Below are 19,543 nucleotides of genomic sequence, written 5' to 3'. Positions count from 1 at the left end.
AAGATGTTTTCACAGCTATTTTAACTTCCTAACACAGGTTTATGTGGGTAATAACAGTGATAATTGTTGCACTGTGTTGCAACAACTGCAGGAAAAGCACCTACATTAGTGTTAGCAGTTATACACATTTTTCCACATCATAATGTCAATTAAAATAGTTTACATAGAGAACAATAAAAGCACAGACAAGGGTAAGTGTTGAGCTTCACCAGAAAAAGGAATAACAGACCACTGCTCTCTACATCAACAGACTGCAAAGTTACACTTTCTGCCACTAGATGGAGCTACTCATTCACCTTTATTCTCTACAGTACACAGTGAAAACATGGACAATCCACTTACTGCACTGATTTTACATTTGCCACACTACTTTTTTTTTTGCAGAAATTGTAAATCTGTAATAAAGGGGACAGTTTTGTGCATTTTAGAGATCTGGTTAAGCTTTAAACAAGTTTACTGGTCTTAAAGTGTCTGCTGATATGACCAAATTAATAATTTTTGAAGATGAATGATTCCGTTTTTGTCATGCTATATAAAATGTTGCTCAATTCTAGTGTTGCATTTTGTCTCAGCTGGTTAATTGTTTGCTATTTTTTTCATAGTGCATTGTTCTGTCTGGTTTTAATCCATGTTTATTGTAAGTTATGTCAAAGAACTTGTCTTTTTCAAAATATGCCTTTTAAATATGCTCTCCCGAGAGTGTGAAATTAGTTGGATGTAATCCTTTAGTGAAACTTTTTCAGATTAGCTATAACTACTCTTTTAATTTAAATGACTGAATGAATCTATATGTACAATCCTAACTTCAGTGCTTTTATCCTCTTTCAATTTAAAATTATAAAAGTCTGTTTTGTGTGCAAATCATTGATGTGCCATCCTCTGCAGTCACCTACCTTCACTCACTGCAGCTCGAGCACATCAGCTGACCCACAACTCTGTAATAATAACAACAATAGTTACTTTACTTATATCACACCTTTAAAAACAAGGATTTACATTGTGCTTTAACAGACAACGCTGAATTTTTCTATCTCTATCAACGGGGAAAGTAAAAACAAGTAAGATAAAACAAAAAGATAACAGATAAGGTTTTTTTTGATTAGTAAACGTAAGAGAAATATAGCAGCTTTTTAAAAACAGCTTGTTGACTAAGTAAAACATGGTTTTTAAATTAGTCTGGTATTTTGTTTGATTATATAATATTGTAGATTCTTAGCCTTAACTTAGAAGTTAGTCAGGAAAATTTTATCAAACATAAGTCAAGGTTTTAACTTTAATATTAATTTAGTGAGATACGTTTGTATTTTAAATTAGAGTAGATAAAATGTTGTTGGAAATCCACAAAGAACAAGTACTAAATCCCCAAAATATAGGTTTATGTAATAATAAATGTAAACACCGGCGCTGTTGCGCGGCTTGATAACCCCCCTTTATTCATTTTACATTAATTATTAAAAAATACTATTTAAAAAGATTGCACAACCATAAATCCTTCTCTGTCCGACGTCGATTACGTAAAATGTCATCGTCGCCTAACCATGTGACCTGATAGGTTTGTTTGTTGACGGTCTCTTTCTTATCCCGACATTAAGCGATTCCACCTCCCGATTTCCGCCCATTTGCACTAAAACAACGAATTCAAACGGGACTAACAGCAGATTTAGATAACAGCTTAGTGACTCGACATCGCCAGAATCGTAAATGGCAATTTCCAAGGACAACTCTGCTGGAGGAGCAGTTGCAAAAGCTCTAAAGCACCGCCCACCTCCTATAATCGGTGTGTCTCAAATTACAAAACGAGCGCTCCCGGCATAACGCGGGAAACGTTGTTGTGTTGGTTCAGTGTTCTCCACAGAGGAGCAGACGCCACGCTAATCCATATATTTACTGATATCGTTACTGCCGGTGTTAATAAATGTCTCCGGTTTGTTGCCGCTTTGCTCTGAACTGGTGAAGTCCACCGGAGCTCCGTCCTCCAGCTGCAGCTGCTCGGCCCGCATGAAGTTACCCGGAGGAGCCGTTAGTCGTATGTGGGTCCCCGCGCTGCTCCTTACCGTCTGTGTAGCCACCGAGCAGTTGTTAGCTCCGACACAAAGAGAGGAGCCCCGCTAGCCGGCTGAACACCCGCAACATCTGTCCGACAAGACATGGAGGCTTTTCAGAAGGTGGAGAAGATAGGAGAGGGGACGTACGGAGTGGTGTACAAAGCCAAGAACAAAGTGACCGGAGAAACTGTTGCTCTGAAGAAAATCCGGCTGGACGCGTAAGTTCACATCACAGCGCTGGTTCACATCAAGGAGGCCGAGCTAAAGCTAACGATGCTAACAGCAACTTTCACTGAGCGCCAGGTTTCATCCAAACTCATCCAAATAAAAAAACATATTATAACATATTTGTTATCAGTTAGTCAAGTAAAGTTACTGTGATTTATAAAGCGCATTTTAAACAATAACCTTTACGTGCAGTTGCTTTCCAGTAGAATATTTTAAATATTAAGCTAAAGACCCAACAATATTATATGTTATACAAATTATCCTGATTAATTTAAACATTTCAATTGGAAACCTGCAGTCTACAGTTTTATACGTATATATAATACCAATTTAAATATTTAGATTGTATTATATATATATATATATATATGTATATATGTTGTATTATTAATATAAATATTATATTAATATAAGCTAACCAGACAAACCTGACATGTTTTATGTTGTTTTCTAGATCTCTGTGTATTATGTTTTTATTGCTTTTCTAACCTACTCTTGATTGTTGTATTTTCTGGAGGGCTTGAAGGAACAATATTATGCTTTTTTGTGTGTATACAGGTGCACAGAGAAATGACAAAGAAACCTTGAGTATTTAATCTAGTGTTGGATATGATAACTTAAAAACTGCATATGTTAATGTTTAGACCCTGCAATATTATATCTAGTATAGATTTATCTAATTTGTCTGACTAACTTAAATACATCCCTACAATATTATATACTCTAACAAATCATCTGATTGCTTAAGAGATTAAAGCTAAGACCCTGCAAAATTATACTTTGAAACCTGACAAATCCACAGATCTTTGAACAGCAGAACCAGCAGAACCAGGCTCAGGGAAGCAAACATCTGCCTCAACTGGTTAGGGTGAGGTAAAGAGAGAATGTAAACACAGAGACAGAAATACCTGCAGAGACATTCAGGGAGAGAAAGGACAAAATAGAAACTACAGGAGAGAGAAAACAACAACAGCAACATTATTAACATGCAATTAATAAAATTTATCTTATCTTAAAAGAATATCAGTAAAATCTGGCATCCAGTAAAAACTGAAAGTGGACATGAGTTGGGCAGCCTCAGGAAAACTAAAAGCAAAAGGGAAAATGTTGAGACTTTAACTTTGGTTTGAAATGGTCAACAGTGAAACAAGTTAATGTGGAACAGGAGACTGGGTGTGGTAGCTGAAAAACCAGGCTGAGTTTTCTGTGATGATGACCTCAGTGACCTAGGGCCAAAAAAATGGAGTTATCATATATATCTATAGATCCAAAACACTTGTATTTGCTATCTAGTGTTTTATAAAAACATTTACAGCCTCCAATTATCTGATTGAACACCATTTGTACAATAGAGGTGAACATAAAAACAATAGCAGATGTCCCTAACCCAACATGAATCTCAGGAATCAAAACATGATTTAGGAGATTATAAAGGAAAATCCATTCCACTCAGATTTATTTATGTATTTGTGTGTGTGTGTGTGTGTGTGTGTGTGTGTGTGTGTGTGTGTGTGTGTGTGTGTGTGTGTGTGTGTGTGTGTGTGTGTGGACATTTAACTTTTGAGTGGGCGCTTGCCATGAAACACTAGTGGAGCACTTTCTGGTTGACCTGCTTCCAACTCATGTCTGCAATAAGATAGTAACTTGTGATTCGTGGTCTCAAGCTAAAAAGACAAGAAACTGCTTTATGCACATATTTAAACGCAGGTCTGATTATTGGTTAAGCGCATTCTGCAAAAATCCTGCTAACTTTATGTAGGCCTGCTTATGAAAAGGTTATTTAGTTGTAATAATCAGTTGTGCCAGTGAACAGACATTACCTGGGCTTCAGCAGGTGGCATCAGTGAGTCGCTGTGTCCAGTGTTTTCTGACCACAAGAAGCAAAATCCTTGGTCTGCTTCACCCGTATGTTGGATGATTTTTTTTTAGCAGCACTGCCAGTAATGTTGCTGGGATATATTTATAGTACTTATGGTAATGTTAGTGTAAGAGACCAAAGAGAGAAGAACATCTTATTTTTTACTCCTTGGCTGCCCAACTATAAAGATACCAACAGCATAATTATATGATAATTGAGAGAAAACATTACATTTATTACATTATTCAGTAGTTGTTGAAGTCAAGCTGGTTTAAAGAACATATAAGATGAAATGACATCATTTATTTTTCTGTGTTCCATTCAGAGAAACTGAGGGCGTACCAAGCACAGCCATCCGAGAGATTTCACTCCTCAAAGAACTCAGTCATCCCAATATTGTCAAGTAAGTGCCTAATGCTGCAATCATATCTAATTCCTGCTCACAAGATTCTCCTGTCACTTTTGTGTGTCAGTTTTTGAGCTAACCTACGTGTTAACATGTTTCAGACTGCGCGACGTCATCCACACGGACAGCAAACTCTACCTTGTTTTTGAGTTCCTCCATCAGGATCTAAAGAAGTTCATGGACTCCTCTTCTGTCACTGGCATCCCAGTGCCTCTGGTGAAAGTAATTATCACTTCAGGTTTTGTCCTGATATTTTGCAGAAGTTAAAGTACGTACATGTACTCAGGATGTCGGATTTGACTCTGCTGTGTTTCTGTGTTTGTAGAGTTATCTTTTCCAGTTGCTGCAAGGCCTGTCCTTCTGCCACTCTCACAGAGTTCTGCATCGAGACCTGAAGCCCCAGAACCTTCTCATCAACGCTCAGGGTGAGATCAAGCTGGCTGACTTTGGCCTTGCAAGGGCCTTCGGAGTTCCTGTCCGCACATATACACATGAGGTAAGGAGCTCCTTACAAGAGTTATGTGCTTTTAGGGAACTTCGTTTCCACTGAGTGAATTGAGTTGTTCGGTGCAAAATGTAGGAAAGGTCTCTTTAAAAATTTCATGGTGCGGTGCATGCTAAAGCTATTTCAGAGAGTTTTTTGTTTGTTGTGTTTTTTTTTTTTAATTCTAGCTCGGGGGAATTTTGCATTTCTAAATATCCAATATAATACTTGAGTTGCAAGAATATGGCTATTTCATGTAAACAGCCATAAGAAACTCTATAATATACCTTTGTTTACACTAGCTAAGTGCACAACAAACTACCTTTAAATTTCTTTTTGTTTTCATATCGTCAGGATTTATTGCACCTTTATTGCAATTTTAAATTAGTTTTAGAACAGTAGACCTGTTTCATATACCGTTTAAGGATCTATGAAGGAACAATTGTTGAAAAGTTTAAAAGAAAAACTGGTATTGGATATTCTTAATGGCTTTGAAAATTGTGCTTGGACTTGGATATGATTATTTTTTTCAAACCTCCAAGTTAATGCAGGGATTCAGGTTTAGACACAATTGGATTTGGTCTTCTTGTCTGTCTAAAACGTGTCTCGATAGGCACCACAACGATCATCTATTTAACTTACAGCCTAGAGATCAGGTCAAGGATTACATGTACAATTCCAAACGAATCAGGAAGTAGACAGTTCATCTTCTGTTATTTGTTATGGTTTGTTCACTTTATCTGTTGTGGTTCATGTTCATCTTCATTTATTTATTTTCCTTTATTAAATGCTCCTTCGCTCCATTCTTTCTTCTAACCCCTGAGCACATTTCAGGGACAGGTTTTCCCTGCTATAGGCCTTGTTATCTACTCTTTCGGAGAAACTGTATTTTCATCATCACAAACTTGCTCCTGTGGTGTTTATCAGGTGGTAACCCTTTGGTACAGAGCACCGGAAATTCTCTTGGGCTGCAAATACTACTCCACAGCTGTCGACGTCTGGAGTCTGGGGTGCATCTTTGCTGAAATGGTAATACACTCAGTTTTGTCTTCCACAAGAAAAAGAACTAAGGAATCCTGTGTATCATGTACAATGTATCGCCATCTAACCAACCTCTGTACTCCTCTGACCACAGATTACCAGAAGGGCTTTATTCCCCGGTGACTCCGAGATAGATCAGTTATTCCGAATCTTTCGCACCCTGGGAACACCTGATGAGACCGTCTGGCCCGGAGTCACATCGATGCCTGACTACAAGCCATCCTTCCCCAAGTGGGCTCGGCAGGAATTATCCAAAGTGGTGCCTCTTCTTGACGAGGATGGAAGAGAACTGCTCGGAGTGAGAACATTTGGGATTTATTAATATTTATTCATAAATAAATGCTGTCAGAGAGGCTGGTATGTTTGTGTATGTGTTAGATAGCATATTTCACCAACTAGTGAGCAGATTTCACTGAAGTTTGGCCAGAAGAATTGGAACAAGGAAGAAGCATTAGGTTTCGCATCCAAGAAGTCTTTGATGGATTTCATTACGAGTGTTGACACTCCCTCTTTTTTCACACTGACTTCTGTGCTCACTGGGAAGAAAGTTATCTGGAAAACATATTTCATGATTTTCTGGCAGTGTTTGTTTTGAATAAGATGTGGAAATTGCAGATTTTGCGCCAGTGACTTTGAATATGACCCATCTTTTCCACTGAAGCGGTACACAGTGTCTTCATGGATATGTTGACTGACTGCCTTTGTCCTTTTATCTTTCAGGAGATGCTGAATTATGATCCAAACAAAAGATTGTCTGCCAAAAACGCCCTTGTACATCGATTCTTCCGTGACGTCACCATGCCACTTCCTCATCTCAGACTCTGAGTTGTGCAAAAATATCAGGCTGTTTTAACAGAAACGGTATCTAAGCAATAAGGACCGTCTCGCCTTGCTTCATGTCTGTGACTGGAATGCACAGAAAACGTGGCCACTACAGGATGCGTTATGTTCTTCAGCACCTAAAACCAGCCCTTGAGGAGATCAATGTCCAGAGAGTCTTGTTGTGGTAACAGTTCTGAGTGTTTCACTGTAATTTTCAATAATTATCAATATTATTTTGCATATTTATGTGCCACTGCCATGTTTAATGTAAATGTTACTTGTGATTCACGATGGGCTTTACTTACCGCCAGTGGAGTATACCAATTATAGTTACGTGCTATTAAATTTCCACCTTTAAATGGTTTTAGAATGTCCAAATTGAAGTAGTGCTTTGCTTAGAATTATATATAATTCAACAAGTTTGTGGGGTAGTGCAAATAACAAACGACATGCTTTGTACGACTGAGCAGCAGCTTAATGGGGCAACAATTCTCAATGCAACCTGTCGCACAACACACATCGTCAGCTGATGTAAAACTATTGGTGCTAAAACAACATGAGATTACAAGTGTTCTTCTGTTTTGATTCTCTAACATTTTGGCCCAATGTGTCTGGACGTGATTTTATAACTGCACCTTTGTTTGCTTCAAAATGTTTATTTGACTTTCAGGTTTCCTCACAAAACATTCTGATGTACAAATGTCCATGTTGTAATTCCGATTTTACAGTATTGAATGTGCTGTTGCATCTCTCTTACTCTAGATTTTTTCCAAATTTAATGACCTGTTTTATAGATGCTGTTTATGCACAGTTTAAGAAAATAAACTTGTTTTAAAAAAAACTTACCGGTTGTAAACGTGCATTGTCAAGTTAACATGTGCTCTTAAGTTTTTATTTTAGGCTTCACCAGAGTCTAACACTACAAATTTGGAGATAAGTGTAACAATTATGCCAATTATTAATTATTCAGGGAGACTTGTGAGACTAAAATGTCAGAGTCAAAGGATGCCTGGCATTGTTAAATCAAATTATTGTCACACTTGATTAATCTTTGCTAGCTGAACACACAGCTCCACTTTCACAGCTGGCAGACACATTAGGAGCTCATGATTAATGGCTTTATTAACCTGCCAAGTTTTCAAAGTATGCTGTTTTGTCTTTCATTAAAAGAAGTCATTTATCTTTCTATGCCATCAAATAAAGGCAGTGAAGTAACAGTTAAATATGTAATTTATTAATTCATGCAAACAAATGTAGCTTCATAAGTTTATGCAATTATGTTTTAAAATTAGGCAATAAAGACAACAGCAGATACTGAAGAAGATAAGGTTTAAAAAGTGTGAAAAGGGTATTGAATGTTTAAAGCTGGTAGTAGCGTCTTAAAGGTTGCTTTCATATATTCAACACACGGTCAACAAACCCCACTGAGCCAGAATTAACCAGGGTTGAGCGACTTTATGCTTCACATATCAGTTCAACCAACAGACTTCCAACTAAATGAGCTTTTATTGGTCACGCCAAAGACGTCAGTCAGTAAATACAGACAGGTCACCATCAAGGAAAAGGGGTGAAACCAAGAGTGTAACAACAGTGAATTTGTCCAGAAAAAACAGAATTGTGTGTATAATTCTGTCTACTACACTGCTACCACTGGTGAACCACAGTCGAAAATATTACAGTCCAACATAGCGGCTTCATTATATGTTTATATCTACATGCTGCGCACAGAAAAAGACTGCTGGTGTTTAACAAGTGTAGTTGGCCATTTATTTAACAACAATCAAAGGATAGTCAGGAAATTAGAACAAAAAAAGCAAACAGTGGGAAATGGTGACGTTATATTCTAATATAAATTAATAAACATTTAAGAGGCATAATACACGTAGTGTTGCTGTTAATTATTTGGGGGATTATTTTGATTAGTAAAAAGCACAAAATACATATGTGCTTGACTTGTGAGGAAACTATACATAATGCGTAAAGAGAGAAACATAACAGTGCCAGCCAGCTAGCAGTTTATTACAGGTTTCCTAATATCCTGATTACATTTTCTGCCGCTCTAAACATGCCTGCTACAGTGACAACGTTGTGATTGTTTTTACTCTGATACTGGTTTTATGCCTCATCAATTTGCGCAATGGAAAAAGAATAATAGAAATAAAGACTGATGTTGTTGCCATTTATTCAGAGAGCAAAATGGTATTTGAAGCATAAAATGGACAGATGTGAGCAGTCCAGTTGTTTTAAATTCACTTATATGTATAAAGGTTGCATATTTGTATTACATTTGTGCGAATAAAGAATAGGGCACAAGTGCTTGGACCAACTGTAGAAACCTACATTACATACAGTAGCATATGAGATCACAGGTAGTGTAAGTACAGTAAATATATTCCACTCTAGAGGCAGAAAACTTGGTCTGATTAGAAATAATCTTCATGTGACACCTATTTACAATCCAGCACTTTTGAACATTTGCTGTTGATTTAAAAAATATATACCAGTATTTTTTCATGATTTGCTCGTTAATTACAAATAGGGCTGCTACCAACAAATATTTGTATTGGCATTTTATTATCAATTACATGTTTGGTCTAATAATTGTCCGGTCTAGTCTGGGATTCCTAAATCTTGTTTTGTCAACAACCTAAAACCTGTTCAGTTTACTGCCACAGAGGACGAAAGAAACCTGAAAATTCTCTCTTCAAAGAACTTGGAATTAGAGAGTTTAGCCTTTTTTAAAAAAAAAAAAAAAAAACATTCCTCACACCAATTATTGGATTATCAAAAATAGTTGGAAGCTAATTGTGAATTTGCTGTAAACAGTTTCTGTAATCATCATTTTTTTACACACCATGCTGCGGTGGTTCAGATAGTTGAGTGTATTTTCATTGTACTTCTAACGATTCACTGCTTCCAGTGTGTGAAGTGTGATGGCAAACTCATGAAACTTGCTTGAGTCGTGCATCACAGTTGCTACTGATTCTTCTGAAATGTCTTGTAATTTTTGTGACTTCACTAAAATAATTATGACACGACCCAATAACGAATCTTTGAAAAAAACAAAAAGCAGACTTACCAGGATGTGTGAGTTAATATTTATACTGTATTAAAACTGCATGAAATCCTAAAGAGCGTCAGTAGAAGGTAACTACTCTGCTTCTTTTGGTTCTTGAAGATATTTCACCTTCATCCAAGAGGCTTCCTTATTTCTAACTGACTGATGGGGAGTCCCAGATATATACTGTCACCCCGAAATCCCATGACTCATTACCAGCCGAAGACTGGCATGCCTCAAAGTATCAGTGGTTGTGAAACTGTCAGTTTAAGAAATCTATGTTAAACTGGAACATCCATCCCTAAACAGAAAAAGGGGTCTACGACAACCTATCAGTCTTAAGATCTCTCCCCAGAAAATTTCACCATCATTAAGTCATCTCTGATCTGTCAGTTTCACAACCATTTAAACCTCGAGGCATGTGAGTCATGTGTTGTTAATGAGCCAATTGACATATGGTTTGAGGGCGATATATGTAATATATATATCTGGGACTCTCCATCGGTCAGTTAGACCTGAAAAACTGTCTTGGATTTTGATAAAATGTCTTCATGAACTAAAAAAAAAAAGCCTAGTTGCCTCCTGAAGTTCTGACCTGTATGACTGATTCAACTGATGACACATTCAAATGTCAAAAATTCGACAGCACACATTAAAAATGATCAGAAGCAAGGAAAATATTTGTAGTTAAGGAGCTAAAATCTTTCAAAAATACTGGTATGGTTTGGTTACATTTAGCTCAAATCTCTAGCTTCTTTTTCATGATGAGCTTGTACAGGATCTGGTAGCCGTCATCCCAGGCGTAGAGCAGCTGCTCCTGTGGATTGTACTTCAGACTGGAGTGAGATCCGTAGCGTTTTGGAAAATAAACCAGCGGTGCTTCCTCGTTGGTCACCATGCCATTGACGTCGAACACACACTGTACTCGTGAGCGACCGGGCTGCTTGGTGTTGTACGCTACATACAGAGTGCCACAGATGACAAAAGCCGCCTCTGCGTTCTCTCGTGGACAGTTTGTATCCCACATCTGCTCAATGTCCAGTGAGCTGGTGTCCATTTTAGCCAGAGAGATGTGTCTCTCGTTTTGTCGTGTGGCGTAAATTGCCCAAAGACCTTCCTCATCCACAGCCAGGTCCATCACCGTCTCAGGGGTGAGGCCGTACACCGGGACGTGATCCTGCACTGGAAACACTGCACTGTCCGTCACAGAGTTATTCCTTGTGTCATATTTAACCACCGTTATCTCTTCACCTTGATTTATATAATATACGTTATTTTTGTACACCACATGTCCAGTTCCTTTCCAGGCAGACGGCAGCTTCAGGTTATTGGACAGAGACATGCCCTGTGAGCGGGTGAAGTCTTGTATAGTCGCAAACTCATGGATGGTGTCCTCATCTGTCCCGTTAAAGATGTAGACCTTACCAGACGCCCTGCTGGTGTCTTTGGTCCACATTCCTTTTTGCCCCCCGACTCGCTTCAGGATCTTCATGGCTTTGATGCTGGAGATCATGTCGCTGCAATCTGAAAGTGAGAGTTGGACAGGCTTTACATGATGGCAACTATGTGTGTATATAAGTAACATTTAAAAATACCTGTGGTCCATACTGAAATATGTCACAGAATTAACATTGGATTTAGCACAAACATGCATGGTCCCCAGAAGATGAACCTTAGTGACTTTGGTGATGGATAAATCTTTACTGTGGCATCAAGCTGTTACTGATCCTGTGAACTATCTCAGCATCTGTTAGATGGACTGGCACAGGATTTTTTTCTGCATTTTGTGCAGTACAGTTCCTACACAATGAATCCTAATGACCTTTGGCACAATGTTCACTAATGTACAAACCAAGCAGTAATCTCATTGAAGTGCCACTAACTGCAGTTCCACAGATGACCACCTGAGGCTGACTCCGAAAGTGAATGAATCCCTATAGACCTCCATGTTAAAATGCACAACTTTACAACAGAAATAAACACGTTTCCAGCCTGGTATGAAAACCAGTGTTGGTCTTAGCTAATTTAGTAGTTTGTGACCATTTAAATTGTATAAAGGCCTTATATTATGCCTAATTAAGGGTGTGGCTGCAGTCACTGAACAGACCACGGACCAGAGACATTTGCATGAACCACTTTAGCTCCACTCACACCCCATCTATTTGCTCATTTTTGGATTAACCAGGAGTTAGGAGGAGTCAGTTACTGTCAAGATGGTGATGGCTGAAACCTCCACACTGTTACGTTTCCCAAGCGGGACCCCAGGAAAATACCCAGAACCCCAAACTTTATTAAAGTATCAAAAGGAAAACCGTAACAAAACAAAGAACCCCAACACAAATAAACCAAACAAAAGGTCACAAAATGGGTTCGGAAAGGTGATAGAGGTAGATTGCCTCTATCACCCACTAAGCCAGCCAAAATGGCTGGAAGAATTATAATAAACAAAACCAAACAAAAGGAGAGGAGGGTGAAATAAATGTGCTTAGGGTGTAAACACAATTCAAAGGGGCTTTATTTCTCACAAGAGAGCTATTTGACACCCGCTCTCAAACGAACAGAGAAATATGATGTGCAGTTCTGTGAAGTCGGAGCCCATCTGAACAGCTCAAGAGTCTGTCTTTTAAAGGAGTGTCACCAATCACTCCAGCAGGTGCGTCGGATGCAGCAGCTGTAGCCACTCAGCCTAATCAACCAGTGTCCCAACAGTGATCACATAGACACATATGGAAAAACAGCAAAACAACACAAATTTGCAGTCACAAAGCCACAAAACAAGTTTGAAATGGCCAAAAATACAAGACACAAAACTCAAGTGAACTGATCAATGTGTTTTAAGCATTATTTCCTTCACTGTGGTAACTCATGAATTAAAAAGTCCCCTCACAAACATATGGCCACCAAAATGGGCAAGACACCACACAAGCTCATAACAACACTGAGATTTAAAACCATTTTTCATGAAACCTCTACTCTGACTGACCAGATGTAGAATGCAGATAAAAGCCTGCCATTGGCCGCTCATTTGAGTTGGCTTTGACCTTCCTTTCCACTGTCTCCACTGTTACCATTTTCTTTCTTATTGGATACAACAACCTCCAAGCAGCAGCCTATTACACCGAAAATTTCAGGTTCTGCTGAGGATTTGGACCATATACTAAGGCTAGGTTTCTTTGGTGAACTATCCATTATAATGACCGTGCTCTTTTCCCTAAGTGCAAACAATTCCACCCGTCACTATTTTGAGTGAACACCGAAGCCACATCCTTCTCTTTGCCGCACACAACAACTGTGATCGGTATATAGAAATACAAACACGCCAGAGTCTTTTTCCCCAGCATCAAAATGATAGTGTTGTGCAGCTGGCCTTTATGTTCTACAGAATGGGTTGGTAAAGCAAGACTAGCAAACCTATGAGGACAGTTAAAAGGAGAGGTTGTCCAAATTTATATACAACCACTCATCAGTTGTTCTACACATACACAGACAGGTTCTGAATTAATGGAAGAATTTAAACCCTTGACCCCTACAGTGAGGGCTCTGGGGGAAATTTTGCAAGACATGGTTCAGCCCTAGTCATCCATTTAGAGAGAGCGGTCACTGCAAATCAATACAAAATTAAGCTGAGTGATCACCTTTATTCTGCGGTGAGACATTTCTATGCTGATGAGACTGGTCTCTTCCAGAAACCATCCATAGGGTATGAGGGGTCATGGAATTTTTTTAGGACTACAAAAACTGTGACTCATATCTGTGGCCTTTATAGTCACCAGATCTCACCCCAGTTCAACACCTATGGAAGATTTTGGACCAACATGTTAGACAGTGCTCTCCACCACTATCGTCAAAACATTGAATGACGGGATGTCCTTTGGAAGGATGGTGTTAATCCCTCCAGTAGAGTTCAGAGACTTAATGAGTCAATGCTAAGATTAACTGAAGCTGTTCTGGTGGCACATGGTTGATTGCCACCTTTTTGCTGGTTTTGCCTTTCATTGGTCTCTTTCAGTTCTTTGGTTTCCTCAGCTTCAGCTATACATTGTTTTTAGTGCTTGTGGACCTTGTTGACCTGTCTCAATAGGAAAAGCACATGTGGAATTATGATAACTCAGTTACATAATTTGTCCCAGTGAGCCATGACAGCGAAGCAGCATGCGCAAAAGCAGCACTTCCTATTAACAATAATACAATTCTGCTTTCTCAACTGTAACAACTAAAATATCTACTGTTAAAAAGCTCTATTGTTCACATGCCAACAGAAGATTTTCTTCGTGTTCATTAATCCCATAAAAGTCCCAACTGCCATGACTTTATCCAATTAACAAGACTTGTCTGTGAAGTCTGACTTAAATCATTCTTCACTGTTGTTAATAAACTTCCACATCAGTGAGCCACAAAGTTACAGTGGGTGACATCTTTCTTCAGTTTACTTTAAATCAATCCCACATGTCCCGTCCTGCGGGCATAAATTCTCACAATCTGCTATTAAAACTTCCTCCTGTTTGAAACATGTTTGTTAAAAGCTACAACATCCAGCAGTTTGAAGACATTACTTTAAAAAAAAGAAACTACATAGCTATTTTTGAGCTGCCTGTGGACAGTAGACTTGGAGCTGACTGCCACAGAGAGGGTAAGACGTAAAGAAAAGGTCCTAACGGATTTGGTCTTTTCGTGAGATTTGGAGACACCAAAAAAAAAAACCTGCCATTTACTGAAGATCAGCTCATAAAAATGTAGTGTTTATTCTAATAAACATGAACATCATATCCCACCTGAGAGTTTTAGATACTGGGCCTTCTGCTTCTCCTTCACCAGAGTCACCTGCTGCTCTATCAGCTTGTCGTCCACATCCACACATGGCTGAGCCCCGTTCTGCGTCTCCAGGTAGTCCAGCTCCCTCTCGACCCGGTCCACCCTCGTCCCCACTCCGTCCAGATTCATTCTCAGTGCTTCTTTTTCTTTGTCCAGGTTCTCCAGCTGGGAAACCATTTGTTGCTTCAGCTCCCGCAGCTCTGAGGCGTAGCGGGTGGTCTGTTCATGCCACAGAGAGATCCTGTCCTGTTGTTAACAAAAGCTGATTAGTTATTTCTGGACACATGAGGAAATTATAAGAAGTGTCTCCATCTTCCCTGTATTTCAGTGTGACTAATGCTTTTTACAATGACCGTACATGGATTTCTAGAAAGCAGACAAGGCCATAATTTTATGTTCCTTTCAGGCTCAGTAAATAGACTGCAACAGAAGGTCATAATAAGACGGAAAGTCATCCTTTAAACAACCAGGTTCAGCCCACACGTGGCAAGTATCCACCCTGCTCGAGTGGGTTTTTGCAAAACACTGAATCCCATCATTCACTCTGCTGGTGCTGCTCTGTAGCAGACTCTGACCTCTGACCTCTCTGTGGAGGACAGAAAAATATCCTCTCATCAGGAGATTGGACATGAACTTTCAGAACAGTGTAAGAATGAAGAATGTGGACGTTAAGTTTCATGTAATAAGCAGTGTTTGAGGCACTGGAGATCTAAGAAAGTAGCGATTTTTAAAAATCATCTCATACAAATTAAACCACAATATTAAAATAGAATAACTGAAAGAGAAGATCTTCAAAGCAAATTATTATTGGTAGTTTAGTTTAAGATATTCAGTCAGATAAAATTTTATTCATCATAAAATACATTTTTACACTGGCAGGAGTTTTTCTTCTGCAAAATATCATACTGATAAACATAATTTGGGATGTCAGTGTAATACAAGGAACCTAAACAAATTTATTTTATAAATGATATAATTTTGGAAAAACTGTTCCTTTTTGACATCATACATGCATTAATTAAAATTCTAAGCTGCATTTTTACATCAGAACCCAGACAAGAAGCTGACAGCCCCTATACATTTTTAAGGGCTCTATTTTCCAGTATTTCCCCCAGGATTTGCCCACATCTGCATTCCATTGCCTTTGCCGTGTCCCTGGAAGTTTCCTTTCAGAGGGACTCTGGAGCGCAGGGCTCGACAGGGAGGTAAAGTGAGTCTTACCTCAATAGCAAGCAGCCTCCGCTCCAAGTAGTCAATCAGTGCTTGGTGCTGAGCTGTGGCAAAGCAGGCCAAAGTAACCAAGACAACAAGTCCCCTCATTTTTGTGTCAGCTCAGTCTCTTATAACTCCAGTAAAATCGTGACTGGAGTTCAGTGAGAGTGTCGGTGGAGCCAGCAGATTCCCAGAGGTGGGCTGGAATGTTTTACAAAGCTGTCTGGGAGGAGCCTGAAACATCTGGTGGAGATGGAAGCACACAGGCTCTGAAGGAGACAAGACACTGCTGCTTATTTCTATTTAAAAAACTTACCTGGCTGACAAACTGAAAAGTCACAGCATTGTATGTTCCTATGTTTCAACAGGATAATATATATGTTTGGCTTAGAGAGAGTTGGACACATCTTTTCTTTAAAACACAGGTTATTAATGTGGCACTGGACCGCAAGTTACGTAGGAAGAGGCAGGAAGCGAAATGTGAGTTGGAGTCAGGAGTCAGTGAGGCACTGTACTCCTGTATGAAGGAGAAGCAAGCAGTGGCAGTGGATTTGAATCAGAATTAAAAATGAGCAGCAACCAAGTCTCTGCAGCATTAACTTTTAACATTTCTTCTTTTTTCATTAAAAGACAGGTTTACATTGCTTCTTCTTTAAAAAAAAAAAACCCACACATACGCACGCGCACGCACGCGCACGCACACACACACACACACACACACACACACACACACACACACACACACACACACACACACACACACACACACACACACACACACACACACACACACACACACACACACACACACACACACACACACACACACACACACACACACACACACACACACACACACACACTGAAAGATTAATTAATCAGCGTAATTCCTCCTCCACATTCAATACTGGGTGGGAAAAATATTTCCCATTTATCTTCTGTACAAGACTGTACTCTGATAAATAATTGTAACTTGAGACTTTGGCAGATGAATCAAATCTGTATCTTCCAAAAATAGTGTTTTTAAATCAAAGGAATCAACTGTGTGCAAATTCTGCACTAAAAAGACTATAATTGGAGAATGTACTGTAAATTATTGATCTTGGAAGGCAGATGATGACATATTTGATGTTATATAAATAAGATTGAATTGAACTAAATTAAATGTAGTCCCATTCTGCGTGTGTCTGCTTTGTGTTCCAGCTGTAGCAGCTCCAGTAGTAGTAATGATGCCCATAGCCGAACAAAAACAGCAGTTAGAACTGTGAATTACTCCGAATAGGAAGGAAATAGTGCTAAAACTGTCTGTCTTGTAATTACATGCCCACTTTGCTACACAAAAACTGGATTACGGCATTGAACAAACTTTTCCAAAAGGTTTGCTTTATTGTTTTTCCACTTAGCTTTAAAATTCAGCCCAACACAAAGTAATTAGTGTGTATGTTGTTGTATTCATGCTAGAAATAACACCTAAATCTTCCTGCTGTATTTTTGAGTTTTACAGTTGTGTCATTCATTAAACTGTGGCTCTTATATGTCTGTTACATAACGTTCAGTAGAGACACACATGGAAAAAAGTTGTTCAAGTAAGACGTTTCACTATTTTCTGTGACTGTGAAAGCAAAAGCAAAAACACACGCATTTGCTGTTAAACTAGTACAGTCAGCTTCCCCAAGCTCATCTGAAGTGGTAAATGGATTTTGCAAATCAAAACAGTGTTATTTAATTCAATATGAACAACAATGGAATTCATTTGCATGTTCATATTAGAGGAAGCGCTGCAGCATGTCTGTCTGCACACAGTCTACTGCCATCATCTCCACAGACAGCATGAAGGCTTCTATTACTGTAATAATCAAACCAGAATCTGTGAAAGATGACATCTGCTCTCTACTGTTCAGCCCCGCATCTATGCAATAATATTATCTATGGCATTAAAATATTGTGGAATATCTATATTTAGTTATTTGCAGTGTAGCTGACAGACTGGTGACCTGTCCTGGGTGTTTCCTGCTTGCACAGACTTTGACAGGATCACAGGATTAAGTTTCAATAGATTCAATGATAATGTATCTAAATATTCTACACTCTTGCAGAATTCATGTTTTGGATATGTTTTTCTCATCTTTCTTTGTATATTGAAGGACCAGGCCTCTGATAAAGTTGAGGTGCGGCGCATGTTTTAAAACAAAAATGTGCAAATTAACGCAACAGATGCTGTTGATGCAGTAACATAATGTAGTGGTGGTTTTTTCTTTATAACCTTTCAAGTGCAACAACATAATGTCGTACTCTTACTCTCTGTAACATTTTAAATACAATTCAACAATATGTGTCTTCTACAATGTGTGTACGACTATCTGTCACGCCAAATCTGTACATATGAAAGGTGTACAGTTCTAATCTTAATTATTCTTATTTTTATATTTATTCTACTTTTGTGTTTCACATCATGTTTCTTTTGTTTGTTTTAATATCTAGCTGCTGTAATGTGTGGATTTCCCTGGTGAGCGATCTTGACTGGGTGCTCGTATTGGTATGTCAAAAACACTGCATTCTACGTTTCCAGTATGTGAGCTGTAATTTCTCAGACACTTCCTACTTTTTTAGTGCCCAAGTGATTCCAACCTTGCACTGCTTGTATCCAGTGCAGACTCACTGTTAAATAGTTCTTACTCTAAGCACCAAGTACTTGGACTGCAAACCATATGGGTGCAGATTCTCTGATGGGAAGAATTTGCTGCATGTCATTGCCCTACTTTCTTCCCCACATTTCCTGTCTCTCTCCATGGCCACAATGAAATAAAGACTTACAAATGCCCCAAAACAGTAACATTACAATAACGCCAAGAGCTTCAGAAAACTGAAATTCATGTGTAAAAGTAGTGGAGGACACATTAAAGAATTCAAATGCGATTAGAGTACCAGCAAACGATAAAACTATCATCAATACCGAAGTAAGGTAACTCTACTGATACCAAATCAGGTACTACACAAAGGCCAGAAAGACTAATATGGTATTTATGTGTAATTTAACTGAAAACAGAGCAAGTAATTTAGACCTCTACACCTCTGAGCTCTAGTGGCAGCTCTTCACCTGTGGATCTTTCCATTCCAGCATATAACCAAGTAAAATATGACAGTGTCGTGCCAATGGACCTGATTTGTGAGTAATTTCCTCCTAGCAGCAGTACTCTGCTGTATAGGGCTATAATTCATTTGTAAATCTACCAAATCTGCTCTGAAGCTCCATGTATGTAGATGATGTAGATGTTCCACCAGTGATGCTGTAGTTACTGTTTGACATCACTACAACTGAAGGTCTATTGTGTTGCTCAGCATTTACAATATGGTTATTCTTCCACTATAATGCCGTGTGAGGCATATTTATGGCTTCCCTCGGTTCCATCAGTGGTTGAGGTTTGTTTGTGTAAGGACGTGCTTATTTGAATGGGAGATTTTTTTCTGTTTAAATTAGTTTTCATTTTTAAAAAGGCATGAAAAACAAAACGAAGCAAAACAACACCTGGCAGTCAGGTAACTACAACAACCAGGATATAGACAGCAGCATTGGATT

At 38.7% G+C, this 19,543-nt stretch overlaps 2 protein-coding genes across 2 annotated transcripts; one reads left to right on the top strand and one right to left on the bottom strand.

The window, feature by feature from the left end:
• The first annotated feature begins 1,807 nt into the window (after positions 1-1,807).
• cdk2 (cyclin-dependent kinase 2) lies at positions 1,808-7,738 on the top strand. The gene is made up of 7 exons (XM_023287123.3): positions 1,808-2,263; positions 4,457-4,534; positions 4,639-4,759; positions 4,863-5,033; positions 5,949-6,050; positions 6,157-6,360; positions 6,783-7,738. The coding sequence occupies exons 1-7, from the start codon at positions 2,148-2,150 to the stop codon at positions 6,885-6,887; spliced, it is 897 nt and encodes a 298-aa protein (XP_023142891.1). The 5' UTR covers positions 1,808-2,147; the 3' UTR covers positions 6,888-7,738.
• Positions 7,739-8,324: 586 nt separating this feature from the next.
• On the bottom strand, positions 8,325-16,158 carry olfml3b (olfactomedin-like 3b). The gene is made up of 3 exons (XM_023287182.3): positions 15,976-16,158; positions 14,715-15,000; positions 8,325-11,466 (listed from the first exon to the last, which is right to left on the bottom strand). The coding sequence occupies exons 1-3, from the start codon at positions 16,072-16,074 to the stop codon at positions 10,682-10,684; spliced, it is 1,170 nt and encodes a 389-aa protein (XP_023142950.2). The 5' UTR covers positions 16,075-16,158; the 3' UTR covers positions 8,325-10,681.
• Between the last annotated feature and the right edge of the window lie 3,385 nt (positions 16,159-19,543).

The sequence above is a fragment of the Amphiprion ocellaris genome, chromosome 5 (assembly GCF_022539595.1).
Source record: "Amphiprion ocellaris isolate individual 3 ecotype Okinawa chromosome 5, ASM2253959v1, whole genome shotgun sequence".
Taxonomy (NCBI): domain Eukaryota; kingdom Metazoa; phylum Chordata; class Actinopteri; family Pomacentridae; genus Amphiprion; species Amphiprion ocellaris.
The sequence above is the reverse complement of the archived record's forward strand: the minus strand, read 5'-3'. Positions and strand labels throughout refer to the sequence as shown.